Here is a 22,287-nt window from a genome sequence, read left to right as displayed (position 1 = left end):
AGTTCCATTAAAGTTCTACGTTTAGTTGTCTTTCCTGGACAAACTGTAAATTTGGAAGGTTTCACTGCTACTTTATCATCCTCGATATTCCAGATGTGACCGAGAACACTAACTTGCAAAGCATCTGTCTTATCACTCGCTGGCAATAACTCATTTATAGAACTACTGTTTGAAATCCATTCCCTTAAATTCATTGCCGCTTCCTTAAAGATATCTTTTGTGTCAGAATAGAATTTCAAAGCTTCTGGAACTGATTCACATCCCGAAATGAGATTATCTACATATATATTATTCTTGATTTTCTCTGCTATAGGTGTATTATACATATCAACATGATGTTCTATTGTTGCTGCCGATAGAAATGGACTGGAAATTACACCGAATGGCACTCTACAGAATCTGTATTCCTGTATATTTTGTCTCTCTACATACGTATTAGCACAGTCTTTCAGCCACATGAATCGTGTAACATCTCTATCATCTTCTTGTAATCCTACTTGTAGGAACGCTTTCTCGATGTCAGCGACCATAGCAATCTGGTGTAGTCTGAATCTCATGAATATTCCACATAAATTGTTCAGAAGAACGGGACCTCGGTATAAACATTCATTCAAACTTGGCATTTCCTTGTTGGTTTTTGCCGACGCATCGTACACTATTCTCACTTTTGTTGTTGATTTCTGAGGGGTTATCACTGCATGATGGGGTATATAATGTTTTCTTCCATCAGTCCTAAATTCATTCACTTCTTCAACAATACCTTTCTGTATCTGATCTTGTATGATAGTGTCATACTTTGTTAATAGGTCAGGTTTCTTTCTCATACGAGCTACACATGACTTCAATCTACCAAGAGCTAGTTCACGATTGTCCGGAAGTTCTGGCGTATTTTCCTTCCATGGCCATTTAACATAGTATCTTCCATTTTTGAATTTTAAAGTTTCTTTGAAATATTCCATAGCTTTCTTGTCACTAGATGTCTCCATATTTTCAATAATCCCTATCGACTCAAGGTTCCATAAATCACTTAAACCTGCTTGGGCAACAATCGACTGATCTGGGTTTTCAATGTCCGATATTTCGAACGAACTAGTGTTGGAAAGAATAAGCAAACCAGTCTCTGATTTCTCTTCATATGTTTGACGAGTCCTACCAGTTACAATCCATCCAAGTTTTGAAGCTAGAAGATATAATCCTGGTTGAATTTCTACTTTGTTTGAAAGAATCAAATCAAGATAATAGTCATTTCCAATTAAAAGTTCAATGGACGATGATTCATTCTGAAATGGCAATTCATCTGCAAGTTCAACTTCTTTCACAAATGTTCCATTGTTGAAGCATCTAGACTTTTCCTATGTACACATCCACTTATCACTGGCACAATGTTCGCTACAAGGTTGAAATTCTTCCCATTATTCAATTTGATCGAAAGATTCGTCGATGATGTTTTCACAATTTTAGGTTTCTCACTTCCAAACGTAACAAGTTTCAATTCTTCTTCTTTGTCTCCTTTCAATTTCAGCTTTGATGCAAGACTTTGGGAAATATAAGTTCTCTGTGATCCTGAGTCAAACAAAATTCTTGTCTCCACCTTTTCCTTACTCTTTGGATTGACCACATCTGTTTTTGCTGTTTGCATAAGTACCATTTCACTTGATGAAACTAACATATTCTCTGCAGGGTCTTCATTACTTTCCATATTTACAGAAAATTCTTCCTGTCTTCTTAATTCTTCGATAGAACTATGACTGTTTTCTTCTGATAAATGTACACTTGTCATTTTCATTTTGAATTTCTTTGGGCATAAGCTCCGGTGATGCGAATTCTTTTCGCCACAATGAACACATAATTTTCCTTTCTTGCAATCAATGGATTTGTGACCATATCTCAGGCATTTGAAACAACAGCCTTTTAACTGTCGCTTTCTATCTTCAACACTCTGAAATGTTTTACATTCATCACTCCAATGTTGCTCCTGGCAATATCTACACTTATCGAAATAACTAACATTTCGTTCTGTCGAAGCGACTAAGGCTTCTGTTGAATTTATATTTCTATTTTGTGTTCCACTTCTAAAATTTCCGTTTTGTTTTCCATTTTTATTCTGCCATGGCTTGTGGGAATTGAATGATCCATTAAAACTCCGTTGTGAGTTTGAACGATCCTTTTCTGTTTCTGTTTTATCAGATTTTTCTCTTGCTACAACATAATCTTGTAATTTTTCACAAAGACTTGATATTTTCCACTTCGCCTTAGCTCCTTTTTGAATTTCTAATTGAAGCAACACATCTTCGGGTAGTTTTGATCTGATAATAGATACAAACACGTCTTGGTTCACGTCCTGTTTCAAAACTTCCAGACTTCGAATATGTCTGTTAAATTTATCTATAAAATCTCTCAAACTAGAAATTTTGTTTGATGGCGTTGGAAGATTTATTAATTGATTATAATGAATATCAATCACATCTTGTTTGTTTCCAAATCTTTCCTGTAATATGTTAATGGCCAAAGAATAATTATCACTAGATAAAGTTAAACCTGACACTGCACGTTTAGCTTCTCCTTGTAGCTTGCTCCAAAGATAATTGAATTTCTCAATATCTGTCAACTTTGTATTTGAATGTACGGAACTTTGAAATGAATCCCAAAACTCCATCCACTTTATTTTCTCACCATTAAAAAAAGGAAGATCTAATTTTGGTAATTTTATAGAACAGGTAGAATTTTCTTTTTCATTTATGGACTGTTTCTTAAAGATTTCATGTTGTTGTTTCATTTGACTTTGCATAATATCTTTCATTTCCCTTTGTAACTCTACAATTTGGCTAGAGAATTCGTTTTCTTTAACTTCTATGCTTTCCTTTTTAATAAAGTCAACTAACCTTTCTTTAAATTGTATCAGATCCAAGTAACAATCCATCACATTTGAACACAGCTCACAATCTTCACCAACAATATCATCTATGACTTCCCCTTCATCTTCCAAAGCACTAGCAAGTTTCCCACTTTGAATTTCTAATTTTTCGGAATACATCTTCAGCTTGTCCGCACATTTCGTTGCCTCCAACACAAAACGTTGTTCATCGATTTTATCTACCTCCGAGGATAAGATTTGCTTCCCGTTCAATATTTCTGTCTGAATACTGTTCTTGTACCTTGTTCGCACACCTTTGAGGAATCGCACATTTGACATGTTTAATTTCCTGAATTAAGATCCAATTTCGGAATACACTTAATTCCCGGGTTCCGGCACCATTTAATGTTGTGAAGTATTCGTTACACTAACATTAGATTAAAACACAAACTCAACTGAATAATCTATCCTTTAATAATCCATTTGTATCATGTTACAGCCTTTTATTATTTGTTAACATCTAATTCACATTATCAATGTTCTTGTTTATATATAAAATACATCTCCGTTAACTCCGTTGCACGATTTTATAATGAGTTAATAACAAAGAAAACATACAATTACAGGAGTCATTAAACAATTAACGGAGTTAAATTACATTAAATTCAAACGGAGGTACAGGTAAAGTCAGAGGAGTTGGAGATTCCTAACACGGTCGGAAAAAAACCAAAGTGACAATATCTAATAGTATATTTCCGAGTCATCCTTTACCAAATTCTTTTATGAATAAAAAAAATTTGGCTACAATATAGAAAGTTATGCTGTACCGGTTAATCACTTAACATTATTACAATATATGTACACATATGAGAACTCATAATACCGTACATCCTCTCGATACTGTTTATATTTGGCATTGCACAAGTCCATGCGTTTTATTACGTCTTTACCTAAAAGCGTTGGATATATACTGAATACATTAGTTTTCTCTTTTGAATTGTTTTACATTGTCTTATCGGGGCCTATTATAGCTGACTATGCGGTATGGGCTTTGCTCATTGTTGAAGGCCGTACGGTGACCTATAGTTGTTAATGTCTGTGTCATTTTGGTCTTTTGTGGATAGTTGTCTCATTGGCAATCATACCACATCTTCTTTTTTATTGATTAATACTTTAGATACATGACTTACCTCTTAGTTGTAATTCGCTTTGAAATAACTATCAGTTACTAAAATTACTCCTTTGTCGATATTGTATATGGATTTTCTGCCTTGTACCGACATTTTGAGTTGAGCCAATTGCAACTGTACAGGTTTTTTTTTATCATGTTGTGCTGTTACACCAGTGTCCCAGGTTAAGGAGAGGGTTTGGGGCTTATGCGTTTAATCCCACCGCAATTTTTTTGTGTCGGTCCAACGTCAGGAGCCTGTACTACATTGGTTATATAGATCTGTCAGTTATAAAAATATTACCGTTAGTTTTATCGTTTGAATTTTTATTTTTTTTTTTATATCGGGGCCTTTTTTTAGCCGACTTTATGGTATAGGTTTTCCTCATTGTTAAATGTTGTACATTGGACTATAATAATTGCTTTATACACCCACTTCATTTTAAATTATCTTTTTATATATAAAGCTTTGTAGATGTGATGTGGTGGCCAGTGAAACCACATCACATCTACAAAGCTTTATATATAAAAAAGATATAATTTTAAAAATAAAGCAGTTGGAATGCCATCTATGGCATTCGGCAAATTAAGTTCAACGGGTTCCTATGTCTGCTTTCGTCTAGGCGAATTCGGACCAACATCGGCATTTGGAAGAGTCTCAAATTGTGAAAAGTAAGTCATTAAAGTTTTGACTGTACTATACTTTTTGAAACTTTATTTCTACTGGAATATATTTATTAACTGTTCATTTCATCTGGAATAACGTTGAAAGTCCCAATTTTCAATAGAAGCATTCCTATCAGATGTCACGCTGGTTAAATATTGCAATTTTGGCTTTGGATGACAGATATTTTCAGTTGAACTACTTTGACTAAGTTAACAGATAAACATTTACAATGAAATACAGAAAAAAGGGTCGTCGACACCATCTCGAATACCTTGACAAGAAAGTGATTTGTGACGGTTTTTGTCAACGAACTGTACAGTGATTATTTAAAAACGCACAACGAACGCGACACAATTGATTGAACGAACAATACAGTAAGAGAAAATTTATTTAGTATGATATTGCGTTTATTCTAAGTTCTGGGGAACATTTGAAGACACGTAGTAATTCAACGTATAGTTATTTATTATTGCTTAAGGTATAAATATGCAAAGGTGTATGCACGAAAAAATATTCAGCATTGTTTACCTCATAAAACGTATGAAATTGCACCATGTCTGTGCGTTTTGAATCTAGCAGTTTTATCAAACGTTCTATGCAATATCTAAAACTTACAACAACTGTATAAATGAATAAATAAACTAACATGCACATTGACATATTTATATATACTCAAATAAGTTCTAGAGAGGCATTCGAAATTGTTGTCATACCAAATGTTGTCCTGATTATCGCTTCGAACGCGTCAACGTCCGGATTCATTTGTATCGGGGTTATACGGGGTGATTATATACATATGTATTATGAACAAAGCGTTCAATATTCTGTTGGTTTATTTTCAAATTTTGCAAGAATTTTAGAGTCATGGTATTGCAAATATATTCATTCTTTGAACAACTTCACATTTTTGGGCGTTAGCTTTCTTGTAGTCTTAGTGTCTGCATTCAGAATACAATTCTTGGTATCTGTTTCTGGTTATAAACTTGCAAATTTTCTTTTCGACAGCTGCGGGGCTTCCTAAATGGTTGCTATGTGTGACGTCTTGACGTCATAAATCTAACTTGGGACTATGATCAGTCCCCGAGGGTATCATTAGCTCAGTAGTCAGTACTTCGGTACTGACATGATTTAACAAACTTTAAAAAAATGTCCATTTATAAATTTTGAAGTTATTAAGACACTTAGGTTTCAACTCCCTCAGGCAAAGTTGACTTTAGATGAATTTTGCTGTCAATTTAAGGTATTTTTGTCATATAGCTTTTCAACGGTTTCGGTACTTATACATCCTCGGATTACAAATGTTTAGCTTTGAGCGTTCCTAATGAAGGTAAATCCAGAAATGCGATTCGGACGCATTGATTAAACGTGTTGTTTTCAATATTTTAGCAAGTTCTTTTTATATTGACCGTCAATATACATTTAATCAGAAACAGAGCGTCAATATGTTTAAAAATAGAAACAAGGTGTCGGATACATAAAATAAGATTTGAAACACATGATCGTAAAGTCCAATGTAAACAGACGAATGCTATACCATATGTAATATATGCTCATTAGAAGCCATATAAAATAAGACGAACTCAAACACACACACACACAAACCAACACAACACAGAAATATCTAGACTGAAATCAGCTAAACATATCATCACGGTGTTAAATCAAGTTGTTCTTGAAAGGTTGAACATTTAAACTAAAAAATGCATGGAAATTCGTTATGTTACTCTTGTCTTTATTAATCGATAAATAATAATGATAATCAATTCTAAATGCTCATCAAACAATAATCAATGTTGAAGACTATACGGTTATCTATAGCTGGTAATTTATCTGTCATCATGGTCATGTTGGCTCTTGTAAAGAGTTGTCTCATTTACAATCATACTACACCTTCTTTGTTATATAAAACAACAGATAAAAAGGGACTCATCGTTTGATTATTGATATGAACAACGTTTTCAGTTTTAATAGGAATCTTAAATGACAAGAAAGGAAGAAAATTACGATAAATAATAAGTTCTATTATTAGATCAAAGTGTATTCAATTTAATTCAATATGTCTGACAAATGGCTGATGTTTTCAGTGATGATGTCTTCTTTTATGACATCGTTTTGTAGGTTTAGTTGTTGGCTCAGTTGATGGCTCAGTTGTTGTTGCTATGGTAGTTGCTGTACATCCTTCTGGTATAGTGTCATTTGCGCCACAATGAGATTCACCTGAACAATATGACACCGTATCACACGGAAGTGAAGCTGGGTTCGTAGCTACAGCAATAGATAAGAAAAAAGATAAGCTAAAAAACTAGAATAGAAAAACCGACTATACAGCCAGTGATTTGTTCGGGTTGTTTCAATCATACTCCCATTCTTTTGTTAATAAGATACCCTAGAATAGTCGGTCTAAATGACGTCTTAGAATGCCAAACTCAAACATCAATGCTGCTGTGTGTTTAAGTAACGTTTAAGCGCAATGCGATAATATGAGCTCGCGAATCTTTGGTTCTGTCATCTATATATGAGAATATTACTTCATTTAAACATTGATAATATTACCTTGGAACATAAGAAGCAAAGTTTTCAAACAGTTCATTCTGGACATAGCGTTTCGGTGTTCTAAAAAATATCTTTCTCATTTTTATAAAAAACTGTAATAAACTAAACTTTAGGGGAAAGTACGTATTAACCTCTTTGAATAAAACTTCTGAACGATATAACCAAAATTTGCAAAAAATGTTACAAATATTTTTCAATTTTTATATACACATGATACATGCTATATTTCAATGTATACTTACGTGTATATCCAACTTCTGATGCAATTTGCATAAAATAGATTAAAAAACGTATTTAAATTAGATTTAACTTTGATTCTCTTATCAACTAAAAATAAAATTACATGTTACATTAAAGTCTGTTTTCTTTATCATTTTGATGTATTTGATATCATAATGAACAATAATAAAACAAGTATATTGTTTGTCTTTCAATTATTGGGTGATATTCTATCAAATGAGTCAGCAATAGTGACAAACTGTCACAGAAATAGGTCCAAGGATGTTAGCTGATTGATTAATGCTTGACTTTTCAGATATATTGTTAGTTTAAAAAAAGTACAACCAACACCTTATTGTATTTTCAGAAAAATATGTTCAGTGGACCGTAAGCTTGAAAATGGGGTAAAATTTCTAATTTGGCATTATAATTAAAAAGATCATATTATAGGGAACATGTGTACTAAGTTTCAAGTTGATTGGACTTCAACTTGATCAAAAACTATCTGGACCAAAGACTTCAACCTACCTAGACCAAAAACTTAACCTGAAGCGGGACGAACGGACGGACGGACGGACGAACGAACGAACAGACGGATGCAAAAACCAGAAAAACATAAAAGACATAAAAATGAATATTAACCTATAGCTGTTAATCTTCTGAATTCTCCTTGAGGATGACAAAGTTCACATTTATCTTACCTATAGCTTGTAATGTTCTGAATCCTCCTTGACGATGACAAAGTTCACATTTATTTTACCGATAGCTTGTAATGTTCTGAATCCTCCTTGACGATGACAAAGTTCAAATTTATCTTACCTATAACTTGTAATGTTCTGAATCCTCCTTGAGGATGACAAAGTTCACATTCATCTTACCGATAGCTTGTAATGTTCTGAATCCTCCTTGAGGATGACAAAGTTCACATTCATCTTACCTATAGCTTGTAAAGTTCTAAATCCTCCTTGAGGATGACAAAGTTCACATTCATCTTACATATAGCTGTTAATGTTCTGAATCCTCATTGAGGATGACAAAGTTCACATTCATCTTACCGATAGCTTGTAATGTTTTGAATCCTCCTTGAGGATGACAAAGTTAACATTCATCTTACCTATAGCTTGTAATGTTTTGAATCCTCCTTGAGGATGACAAAGTTCACATTAATCTTACCTATAACTTGTAATGTTCTGAATCCTCCTTGAGGATGACAAAGTTCACATTCATCTTACCGATAGCTTGTAATGTTTTGAATCCTCCTTGAGGATGACAAAGTTCACATTTATCTTACCGATAGCTTGTAATGTTCTGAATCCTCCTTGAGGATGACAAAGTTCACATTCATCTTACATATAGCTATTAATGTTTTGAATCCTCCTTGAGGATGACAAAGTTCACATTCCTCTTACCTATAGCTGTTAATGTTCTGAATCCTCCTTGAGGATGACAAAGTTCACACTCATCAGTTGCGTTCGTAAAAGTTTTAGCTTTTGAATAAAAAAATGTAAGTTAGTCTGCGGATAACCATTTTGATTATACTAATTAAGATAAAGCTAAACAGACTCGACTATATAACATGTATGTAAATCTTCTCAATGCTTTTCAACTTTGTACTTGATTGGCTATACAACTTTTTTGATTTGAGCGGCACTGGTGAGTCTTATGTAGACGAAAGGCGCGTCTGGCGTATTAAATTATAATAAATCCTGGTACCTTTGATAACTATTTCAGTGGAGAAGTTCTATTGTGTAGTTTCTTCTTTACAACTTCACTGTTTTAATTGATTGATGAGACTATCAGCAGTATTTAATTCTTGTTATTTAAAAGATGATCTAAAGTTAAAATTATTTTTAATAAAAAACCATTAGAACGAATGTCAATTAGCTTGTAGAGAAATACTTTGTTTTGCTTGCTAGCTTTGTTTGTAGAAATGTATGCTCACGCATTTATACTTAGACTCATAACTTCTATAACAACATCTAATCAAATTGAGGTATACCGTATCCAGGTTTAACTACGCATATGTATATTGTCTATAGATGTCAGCCTTTATGACAATGATTGATAAAAAAATAATAATACAAACAATGAAAAGCCAACCATAGTTTAACTCTTTATACATAAAAAACAGTATTCAATTATTTTTCTTCTAAAGACTTATACTTAAACATGTTTAACATGTTAAACTCTATTATAAATTTGTAATTGTTTGTTTATTTAGGCAAACCATATTTTCATCCCTCCCAACCCAACTGCATCGAATCAGTATATATGTTAACATAATCTTACCTGCAGTTCCAAAGCTGAATGAAATAGGTGTCATACCAGAATTGTAGTCAAAAATATAACATACAAACTCTTCGAGGTTGTCCACTCTTAAAAATTAAGTAAAAGATAACCTATATATATATATATATCAATTTCATCGTTTGTGAATCATTTACTTTCCTTAACGGCAATACAATATAAGACATGAACGAGCTCGATTTCGGATGATGAATTATCCTGTTCTTATACCCATTGTGAGACTTACCAAGAAATAAAAAAAAACGAATGCCCTAGCAGTATACCGAAGTTCAAATATCGTTAATCATTTGAGAAGAGTCAAATCCAGATATCAAACACACTGGGGGAATCACATGAACTCCAAATGGGATATCAACTAGTAAACCGACAGGAGTATTAAACTCGCCTTTTATAAGATTAACATTTTGCAGGAAGACGCGCGTTTTATCCACAAAAAAAGCTAGTTAAAGTAAAAGGCTTATTAAGAGCATTATTAAGAGCATTGTCGACCCACCATTTGGAACAATTTGGTCACATTCGAAAAATTCAAAGTGTTATCAACAGTTGATTTATAATCATAGCCATATAAATGATAATGAATGTAAAGGCGAGAAAGTTGCCCACTGGCCTTGACGTCATAAAACTTTCAAGTTTTTTTTGTACTTATACTTCATATTCAACCAATCAAAATGCTGGATTCCATATTTCGAGCATGATTTTTGTGCTTCCAAGCACTGAGCAAAGTTTTATGATTTCAACCCCTGATAAGTTGATCTTGTTGAGTATTCAACAACTGCAATTAATGAGAATTCATACTTAGTAAAAATGTCACAATTGAAAACTAGACACATAAAATTACAGATCGGACAACTATACTGGTATCTAATACCGTTAAAGTATGCCGCGAGTGAGTTGCGACAAAAACATATCGGATCGGTTTCACCTAATGTAATGATGACTATAGCTATTTAGTATCGATTCCAGTCATTTTTCCTTGGAACTTTATTAGAGCAGGTAAAGATTTTTGCTAGTATGTTATTTGCACTATGGTCGGGTTGTTGTCGCTTTGACACATTCCCCATTTCCTTTCTCAATTTTATCTGTATAAGAAATACGTTCCTGTATGAAAATTTAAGGGACTGAATTTTCGGCTTTCCTGGCACACCATTTGCTCGTATGGTCTTGAGGAAACGATTATAGTCCATCAAGAGGGGACGATACATGTCTGACCCGTGTTAAGAGAGAGTCATATCTCTTGCACGTAAATGACACCCTTGTAGATCTTATAAAAAAGAGCAAGCTAATGCCGCTACAAGGCAGCACTCGCACCCGCAAAGCAGAAAGGGATTAATATAAGTTGGACAACTTGTTTTCCCAATCCCCTATAAATAAATAAGTTGAAACTAAACTAAAACTAAGAAATATACATATTTTAATGAAGTCAATTTAGTGCAAACATACACGAGCGTAACGTATAAGCTAATACATATAAGAGATATATGATAGAGTAGAGGGTATGTTACTGGGAAGAAATGATAACTTGACAATTCGAAAGTTGAAAGTATCACATGTGTCATTTTAAAATGCCAGGTTAAAGTCGTCTTTCTACATGTATGTCAGTATTGAGGACAAGATCAAGATATGCATGATGCATACCTCCAACTTACAGAAGTGTCGATTACATTATGTTCAATAGGATATATGAAATGTAAATATTCATCAAAATGGCTCTATATGAATTCTGCTTTATATGTTAACAAAACAAAGCTATCCAGTAGTTGTAAACAATCAATTAAACCTAGAAGACAAAATATCAATCCAACAAAGAAATAAAAATTGATGTCGATAAAACAATTGTGATGAATTCATCTACACGAAGTAAGATCTTTCTTTATCTAAAACAATGAATTTGAGTTATGTTTCCCAAATTAAGATAGTTCTGTCAAATGATATGCTATAGTTCATCTTAGAATTGAGCAAAATCTGAATTGAAAAATATCCCTTCCGACACAACTTCAATTAACACCCAACTTAATTTTAAAAAGTGCCAGTTTGTGTGAATGATATTAAATGCTTTTGTAGTTTTGCCTTGGTCCAAATCATATTTTGTATAGAGCATGTAATCACTTAAAATGATTGGTAAACATATCAATTAATTATTAATAAAACCTGAAGAGGATGAATCGTTCAAGACGTTCATAACAGGTTAAAACATTCGTCTGTTCTCTCCTACCATGGGACACTGTATAAGAACTTGTTACACCATCATTCTCAAAAGTCCAATATCCTCGCTTAGTGTCCGTCCCAATAAAAATATCCAATGTTTTACCTCTCAACTCACATGGAATCTCGCAAGTGACATTTAGACCTGCAAATGTAGAAGTTATCTTAGTTAACTTTATTTCTATAATATTAAATTAATAACATCCAATTTGTTATCCGACATGACGTAAAAACGACAATTCAATAGTAACATTAGTTATTATATATATCAATATTACACTATAGAACACTATGAATCAAGTTTTTTTCCACCTCAATACCACTATTAAGTTTTGTTAATTAATCAAAACAATATGTTTATAGTACTGTGAATTCATTATTATTTGTTGGATACCAATTTTCGTGGATTTCGTGGGAACACGCGAACCACAAAATTATATGTTCAACAAAAAGCAAATTTTCCATAGGTTTGTGTACATTCTTTGGAAAAACCACGAAATTAAATATCCATGAACATGTTAGTTTTTGTTAATCTACGAAAATTGGTACCCACGAAAATAAATGCATCCACAGTAAGTTAAAAAAGCAAGGACGGATTCAAACAGAAGGATTTTGATAGCATAACTCCAATCCTTTAACGCTGATATTCACTGAAGCCAAAGTCTACCTACATGCATGAATTAAATGCAAACTCTCTTAATCACTCAGGAAATATGAAATGACTGAATTTGTTAAATGATCGATAAAACGCTTGTACATGTATCTAAAGATTCATATATGTCGGTAGTAAATAGAGCAATCAAATTGTAGAGGTTAGCCTATACGTGACAGTAACTGCAAAACTTATATATAGAAAAAATGATGATGCACGTAAAGTGAGAACGAATGTGACATATAAACTGATATATGCAAATGTAATAAGTGGAGAATATGGTCTACAATTCGGAGAAATGAAAATATGGTAATTGGAAGTTGAAATTATCACGTTTACAATATATTCTGGTAGAAGTCTGCGTCAATATCGAGAAAAAGATCAAGATATGAGTCAGAAATCCTTCTTTTCGTAATATCCTTAATTTCAATATTGTCTTTTTTATTTACTTTTTTTGTTAACGCCTCAAAATTCTACACTAACCATTCACTACAAACAAGTTAAGGTTTGAAATGGCCTATATCTGTATCTGACCGTATTGATTTTTACTCGACCAGTCTGAATTGGTCTGAAATTAACTTGAAAATACTAGACTGTAGCCCGACCCATACTTACCAGTCTGAACTTGTACTCGACCTTTACTCGACCAGTGTGAATTGGTCTGAAATTTACTTAAAAAATACTCGACTGTAGTCCGACCCATACTTACCAGTCTGAACTTGTACTCGACCTTTACTCGACCATTTTAATTATATATGAACCATACTCGACCTACTCTGAATTATACTCGACCTAGTCTGAACCAAACTCGACAAGTCTCAACCAACTAAGACCTATTGTTTTGTATCTATCTATTGTATTTCATCAATTTAAGAACTTTTTTGTACAACAGCTATTTCCCCTGGCTAGAAATTTGAACAACAATTTGAAATTAAGAATGTATTCAATATAGCATTGAAATGAAAATTTCACAATAAACATGATATTAAATTTAACACCACATTCATCGACACTTATATACATATATCCAGCTGATCAAATAATCTCAAAACTGGATAGAAGGTTGTGCCATTGGCACTCATACCACATCTTCTTAAATTTTAGTAATGTTTATTTTAAAACATGTCTCGACCAATCCATTGTTATGAAGTTGTGGACAAACATTAAATCATTCAATCTAGATTTGAAGCTATATTTGCAAAAAAATTAAGTCTCATTATATATCAGAAACGATTTGGGTTATACCTTAATTATGGAGAGGATACCACGGGGAAATCAACAATAAACATTGTCGTTAAAACAAAAAACAACAAAAATAATGCATTGAAAAGACAAGACACCAATAAAAGTTTGTCTGGGAATGATACGCAATGCGTTATACTGAAATTAAACTATACCATTAAATTTCCAAAACACATTGAGGCACTTTCATTTGGAAAAAGAAAAGAAAAGCAATATTGAACCTTAGAAAGCTGACATTCGAAGGGTCAATTAACAGTTATGGTATCTTTTTGAAGATATTGTAGTCGAGAAATATCCTATCGTTTTAAAAAATCCGAACAGCTATACATTTTAACATTTAAATTGCAACAATGACTAACAATGTACTAAACAAAACATGTAAAGTATTGCATGAAAATATTTCCATTATACATTGAAACCTGTTTAAACCGAACCTATATAATTTGATATGACGGTGCTTACGAACATGTTTGGTTTAGACAGGTTTTCGGTTAATACAGGATTCGGTTTAGTCAGGTTTCACTGTATAGCATTTATTACGACAAAAACATCTTTACTTACAATTAAAACTATCCAAAAAGTTTCTGATACAAACTAAGCAACTGCTATCAATTTCCAAAAACTTTCGCTAATATATACTTTAAAAATTTATTTGAGAATGAGAAAAAAAAAAAGCGCGTTATTTATTGAAAATAATTAACAGAATAAATCAATAGAAATATGTAAGCAACATACGCCACCGCCATGGAAAAGTACATGTATGTAAAATACATGTTAAGAAAATAAAAACAAATTAACATGTTAAGTAACATTGATCAAGATTATATAATAAGTAAGTTAAAAATTCGTGCTTGTATTGTTTATTGAAAGAAAAAAGTGTCAAAAAAATATTACTAAACAGTTAGAATGCACATTGCGACGTTAATTACCAACCAGTAAAATTATAGATCATTGTATACCGTGAAAAAAAATATGTTAACATACTTTGACATACAGTCTAGCGCCACTGATGACTTTTATGAAGACGAAACGCGCGTCTATCTGACCAAGTTATAAATATACTATCTTTATATTTTCCCCACTAAAATGTAAATAGTTACCAAACGTCAAAGTTAAACTTTTCCTAAATTTTTTTCATAGATACAAAGATTTGATTCGTAAATTTTGCTGTACATGTAGACAACTTATTAAAAACGGTTATTTCACATCCTAAATTTTACTGCAATAGTGTACTAATATCGCGGACATGACTATGTAATTTGTGTAAACTCATCGAAAAAACTTATTAGTAAAGGTTATCCTACCAATGTTGTAGTTAGATCTTTGAACATTTTTGCGCCTGTCCCAAGTCAGAAGCCTCCTGGCCTTTGTTAGTCTTGTATGATTCTTAATTTTAGTTTCTTGTGTATAATTCGGAGTTTTGTATGACGTCCATTATCACTGAACTAGTATACATATTTGTTTAGGGACCAGCTGAAGGACGCCTCCATGTGCGGGAGTTTCTCGCTGCATTGAAGACCCATTGGTGGTCTTTGGCTGTTGTCAGCTCAATGGTCGGCTTGTTGTCTCTTTGACACATTCCCAATTTCCATTCTCAATTCTTATCCCAGGAATAGATTACCTTAGTCGTATTTGGCACATTTATTTGGAATTTTGAGTCCTCACTGCTCTTTAACTTTGTTTTTGTTTGGCTTCATAACTATTTTGATCTGAGCGTCACTGCTGAGTATTATGTAGACGAAACGCGAGTCTGGCGTTTTAAATTATAATCCTGGTACCTTTGATAACTATTTACATTTACTAGTGGACCTTATACCAGCTTTGATAAGCGTTTGGTATAACTAGTATATATTTTCATATCTTCGTAATTTGTACATGAACATTATTTTTATAAAAAAATATCCTTTTTCAAGTTTACCAAAGAATAAAACAATTTTTATTACCTGTGGATTAAAGTATTGTAAATCGCGGACTTTTGTTCAAGCTAACTGTTGTTTTAATGAAATTGTTAAACATTTCACAGCGGGATTATACTGTTACTTTATTTATTCATCCCTTATTTTATTGATTTGGTATCTACACTGTATCATAGATTATATTAATTCGTTCAGGGTCGGATATTTTATAGTATGTTTTTCTATGTTGTGATGTTACACTTTTTAACAAATAGCATGTGAAGGTTTGGTAATTATATCAAATCTTTAAATTAAAAATATGATTTCTCCTTATTTCCACTAAATTATTATATTGTGCAGAAGTGACGTCCTACCGAGTTATTAACATTTAAGACTTCCTACGCAAACTATAAAGTATACATGAGGAGTAAATATATTTTGCCATTTTTTTTAATTATTTAAGTACTTGTTAAAAAACCAGAACATCAGAAACATGATACAATATTTTTGATTTTGTCTGTTTTAGTCAACCACAGATGCAATTATATCAATTACTATGTGGAAACATGAAAAACTGGAGATACAAAATTTCTTAAATGTAAACAAATAGATACTAGTTCAAGCAACAAACAGCCACAACATATTACAGAAACATATCACACAATTTAAGCAATGCACTTAGCATGCTTAGCACGTCTTATATACCTGTAAGTCATAAACCTTTCAAGTCAGTTTTATGTACTCATATACTACAAATTTAACCAATCAAAATGTTGGATTTCATGTTTCGAGCATTTTTTTTTTTTTTGTGCTCCGAGAACTGAACAAAGTTTAATGACTTTAACCTCAGTGTAATGCACACAGCACGTCTTAAATACCAATGAACTGACACTCTTGTGGTCGAAATTCTGCTATGCATACATATTACCTATATTTTTACCATTCAGTGACTATTTCCAAGAACGAAGATTGCTTTATCAGCAGCGACTTGTCATCTGCCACTTAATACACACAGAAATACATATCTTCCACAAAATTATGTAAAGTACTTTAGCTTCCTGCAGCTGGTTTTGAAAGGTAAATAACTTATGCTTTGACGCCAATAGTAATTTTGAGTTAATCGAAAATAGCTTCTCATAAAAATATTTAGAAAATTGATGTGGAAAGACCTTCAATTATTCTCTGAACATGCTGAACAATTGGTTTGTAGTTGTGTATTGTAAAAGACGCACTATCACTTCATTCTAGCTAATTTACACTTGTAAAGAGGTACATGTATCTTCTATAAAAAAAAGATGTAATAACTTTAACAGTACCAATGTCCAGGCAAATGTCGACATTAAATGTCTCTCCAGTACTGCTCGAGGCCGAAATGTTGAAAAATCTGAAAGGAGTAGGTCCACTTAGACCCCTTTTTGGCCCCAAAATATAGCAGTTTTACAAAATTGTTAAAATGTAAACTGTTATTTATTTATTGGACAGTAGAATGCTTCTGCTACATAAATATGGGCTGTTTTTGATAATACAATGCACATATATCGGGTACTAGCACCATAAAGTCATGCGAAATTACTGAAATCTTCACAATTCTAGCATTTTAGTTGAATTTTGGACGGTTTTCGTGTAAAACGAAAGTGGCCGCATTCGTGTTCATCCTTAATATTGAAATGTAAGTTGTATTTTATGATTATACATAACATATATAAAGGTTGAGGATGAACACGGATGCGGCCACTTTCATTTTTGACAAAAACAATCTGAAAAGTGACATGTTTCGTCACATTTAGAAGATTTTTCATATTAAGCTTGGATCGGATCGTTTTTAATGACTAAATCAGTTAAAATCTGTCACACAAACTAATCGAATCAAATGAAATAGACACTTATTTGTTTAAAAAGTGGTCAAAATCTTTCGTCAGATGAACCTGAAATTTGAGGCCAAAATCGGTCCTTACCGGACCTACTCCTTTGAAATATATAATCCTGGTACCTTTGATAACTATTTGATCAAATGTTAAAGGAGCTGACCAAAAACAAAAAAGACGGGAAGTATAACAAATTCTGGACAAGAAATCAAAGCTTTACATAGGTGAGTAATAATATCCATATGTGCATGTAAGTACCGAAATAGACATAAAGCTCTATTTCTACTCATTGGTTATACATGTAAAAGTATGTGTACTACAATACAGCTTGAACATTCCATAATGATTTGGAGGATCATATATTACAACATTAACGATCACATGAAAAGTCCTAAAAGCCTGATCATTAAATTATTATTCTTTCTTTTAGACAGTTCAAATAAAAATTACCTTTTTGTTCAAAATCTTTGTAATAATGACGCAAATATAAGAATTATATTTAGTTTAAACATTTTTCACTGTCTCAATTACAAATTAGTAGATACAAACAAAAATTGCGTTTTTTTTTGCAAACGAATGGACCATTATATCATTATCAAAGATAGAAAATACTTACTTGCAGAAACCATGGAAACAGTCAATAAGAAAAATCCAAAATAAATCATTATTTGCATGCGATTTTTGTCAGTTCTTAACCACATGTCTATCTCAATTATCTCCAATCTCTCAATTAAAGATATGATTTCTTATTATTTCTTCTAAATCATTATATTGTGCAGACCTGGCAGATGTGACGATCTACTGATACATTAACATTTAAAACTTCCTACGCATACAATAAAGTATGCATAACACGTAAATATACTTTTGCCAGTGTTTTTATTGATAAAAGTACTTGGCAAAAACCAGTCTTCAACATCAGAATCATAATACAATATTCTTGATTTAGCCAACCACAGATGCAATTCAATTAATAACTATGTGGAAATATGGAAAAGAGGTTATACAGCTCACATCTTAAATGTAAAAAAAATAGATACTAGTTCAAGCGACAAACAGCCACAACATATTACAGAAACATATTACACAATTTGAGCAATGCACTCAGCACGTTAAAATACCCGTAAGTCATAAACTTTCAAGTCAGTTTTTTGTACTCATACTCCAAAATCAACCAATCATGAATATCATGTTTCGAGCATGATATTTGTGCTCCAAACACTGAGCAGAGTTTTATGACTTCGAACCCAGAGCAATGCACTCAGCACGTTTAAAATACACATAACAAGGTACTCTTGTGGTCAAAATTCAGCTATGCTTATCCTATATGCTTGACAGTCAGTGACTATTTACAAGAACGAAGATTGCTTTATCAGCAGCGAATTGTCATCTGCCACTTAATACATGAAGGAATATATATCTGCCTCACAGTTCTGCAAAGTACCTTAGCGTTCTGGTTTTGAAATATGTAAATATTTCACAGAAGTTTACCATAAAAGATGAGTTGTTGTATTCCAGGACAACAGTAATTATTGATTATCACATACGATTTTTACCAAAAGTATCACAGTTGGAATACAAAACGCCTATAAAAAGTTTGTAATTCATATTATTGTGGGTTCGTATGCATTCATGACCTACAATTGTTGGGTGGAGGGGTTCCTTTTGAAAGATCAGAAACGAATTGAAATGATAAGCGAAGTAGACATTGCCTACAGGTCTCTATACAGATTTTACTCAATCAACGAAATTGGATATTCACTAAACTTTGTTTTTGACAATTTTACCTATTATGTCCGTTTTGTTCACTCATTGTTGTAAATATAATGGAATTTGATGCGACAGTCATCAAAGCGAAAGGTTTAACGCTATAAAACCAGGTTCAATCTGCCATTTTCTATATTTAGAAATACCTGTATTAAATCAGGAATATAACAGTTGTTGTCCATTCGTTTGATGAGTTTTATCATTTGATTTTGCCATTTGATTAGGAACTCTCCGTTTTGAGTTTTCCTCGGAGTTCAGTAGTTTGTAATTTTACTTTCCTTCACTACAAAAGTCAAAAAGTTAGTAACAATATTAAAAAATGATAATCAGTATCTATATCATGTAAATAATATATCCATTGACTACGTTTCAGGAAATGATAGACATATATAAAATCAAGAAAACCCTACAATTTCATTGATTAAGAGTTGCTCCTCCCAATAAACACTTCAGAAATCAGATGTCATAGTCTTTCCTTTAATTTTGTTTACCTTTTTGTTCAATCTTTACTTTACTTTATAAGAACATTTCAATAAGAGACACTGTTTATGTTATTATTTTGGTTGCTAAATCGGTATTGTCGATGGAGTCGAGTTAAATTTGAGCAAGAAAAAAAAAGTTGTTCATTATACGAAAAAACAGTCCAGTCTGATTTAGGGCATTATTTGTTATCTTTTGGTATTGTATCTTTATCTTCGATTAGTTTTTTAAAGGATCATAAGACATATCTCTACCAAATCAAAGTATTTCAATTATTTAATTTTGTTCATTGTTTGATGTTTGTATTAATGTGAATAATTAACAAGATGTGACATTTATAAATTATTATAAACTATGTAACTCCATTGATTATACATTACTCCTCTGTATTGTTATTTCTTAGACATCATATGTTAAGGTACAGCAAAATCACGTATACTTTTACGTAACCGTCTACGTCTCACTGTGATTATGTCATTATCCTTGTCAACATTAACATTATAACTAATGACAAATCAATGATATCGATTTTTATATTAGTTAAACGTTCTTAATGCTTATAACGAAATCATATCATTAGTTTGACAAAATAAAAAATGTTATGGGTTTCTTGTTTTCTGTTTTAGATGTAAAGATTTTCTTTCATACATGGAGACCCCCATATTTTATTGTTTCTATAAAAGTGTTGATAGAAAGACCAGATCTAAAACAAACAATATCAAAACAAATGTGTAACATATCCTGCTTCTCAAAACATTCTGTTGATTCAATAATTATTATAGAATTATCTGCTCTAATGTTCTGGACTTTCATTTCATGTATGTTATTGTTTAAAGCATTTTCTGAAACGCCCGAATCTTACAGACATGTTTGAAACTGATTAAAACAGAAGAAGCATTTTACAAAATGTCCAATTTTAGAAAATGCCTATTTTATGTATATGCTGATTAGAATGTTTTATATTGGTTATATCGCCCCTTTCTGAGATATATAATTTATCGATATTGAAATGGTATGAAACGCTAATGACAAAAACCCAAAGCAAAAGTAAAATATCTGACAATGTTTTTGTTCTCAAAATCTAATATGATACCCACACGTATCAAAAAACAGTTTTAGTGGGATCCGTGTTGTTTAGTTTTTAGTTTTCTATGATGTGTCCTTTTATTTATGGCGTTGTCAGTTTATTTTCGATCTATGAGTTTGACTGTCTCTCTGGTATCTTTCTCCCCTCTTTTGTTACTCATTGCAAGCCCATTGATTTATGGTATTCAGTGAAATTCTTCCCTGTGGAGCAGGATCTGCTTACCCTTCTGCCGGAGCACCTGAGATCACCCAAAGTTTTTGTTGGAGTTCGTGTTGCTTAGTCTTTTTTTTCTATGTTGTTTCTTCTGTACTATTATATGTCTGTTTGTCTTTATAATTTTAGCCATGGCGTAGTCAGTTTATTTTCTATCTATGGGTTTGACTCTCTCTCTGGTATCTTTCGTCCCTCTTTTAAACACACCCATACCTGCTGTACCATATGTACTGTAGTGTTTTTACCAACTTTGAACAAATTGATAACATATTCTTTTAGAAAGTATAAATGTGGTGATTATGTGTTCGATGGTGTTTTATTATGAGTTTATTTAGCGTTTAACTAGTACAGGAATATGAAATTTTAGCGAAAGTAAAAAAACACAATGTACAATCAATTATTTAAGCGCCGACATTATCATGATCATATAATATGTACCGCGGAATATTACCCTTACCTTGGCATTTGAGCGAAATTTACTGTGAAACTATATGAATAAAGAACATATTTGTTTATATAATTTATATAAGTTCTTTTAAACAATTATATAATATTCATGGCTACAAGAACATACATGGTGTACTTTTTTTATTCTGCTTTAACCTGTAAAGAATGAGAAATTCATGTGAATTGCTTTTTATCATTGTCAAGTTATGTTCTGTCAATGTCACATATTTCAACCGAGAACAGTACCTTTATTTGGGATAGCTTTTTAAGCTCCAGAGAAATTTGTAATGTTTTGTTGGGTTTCATGACAATTTTGCCTAACGAAAAGTCTTGATAACAATTAACACTAAACGAATCGTAGTACCAAATCACGCATCAGTTGACACTTTTCTTACTGTTATCAATTACAAGTCAATCTGTGACTTGCATTGAAATTCTGAGGTTACATATTGATGCACCTAGAGCCAAACACATTAGGAGGAAAAGAATCTGCTAGACGTCCGAACATCGTACTGCCAGCGGTTAATAACGTGTCAGATTCCTGGCACATGAGTTATAATGCTAATACCTAGTTTAATGTATAATGCCAGTGATTTGGGTTGTGTTCTTTTTAAATAAATATATGTTTTAAACTTTGTGCGTCATTAACTCCAAATCTTATTAAATATA

General features: G+C 32.3%; 1 protein-coding gene across 1 annotated transcript; it reads right to left on the bottom strand.

Annotated features, from left to right (window-relative positions):
- Positions 1 to 6,744: 6,744 nt before the first annotated feature.
- Positions 6,745 to 18,354, bottom strand: LOC143046693 (uncharacterized). Its single transcript, XM_076219797.1, has 6 exons — positions 18,241 to 18,354; positions 11,917 to 12,115; positions 9,751 to 9,836; positions 8,871 to 8,948; positions 7,485 to 7,499; positions 6,745 to 6,954 (listed from the first exon to the last, which is right to left on the bottom strand). Exons 1-6 carry the CDS (start codon positions 18,323 to 18,325, stop codon positions 6,770 to 6,772), a joined length of 648 nt encoding a protein of 215 aa, XP_076075912.1. The 5' UTR covers positions 18,326 to 18,354; the 3' UTR covers positions 6,745 to 6,769.
- Positions 18,355 to 22,287: the final 3,933 nt, after the last annotated feature.

The sequence above is a fragment of the Mytilus galloprovincialis genome, chromosome 9, assembly GCF_965363235.1.
Source record: "Mytilus galloprovincialis chromosome 9, xbMytGall1.hap1.1, whole genome shotgun sequence".
NCBI classification, from domain to species: Eukaryota; Metazoa; Mollusca; class Bivalvia; order Mytilida; family Mytilidae; genus Mytilus; species Mytilus galloprovincialis.
Note: the sequence above shows the minus strand (reverse complement) of the source record. Positions and strands in the feature narration are given on the sequence as shown.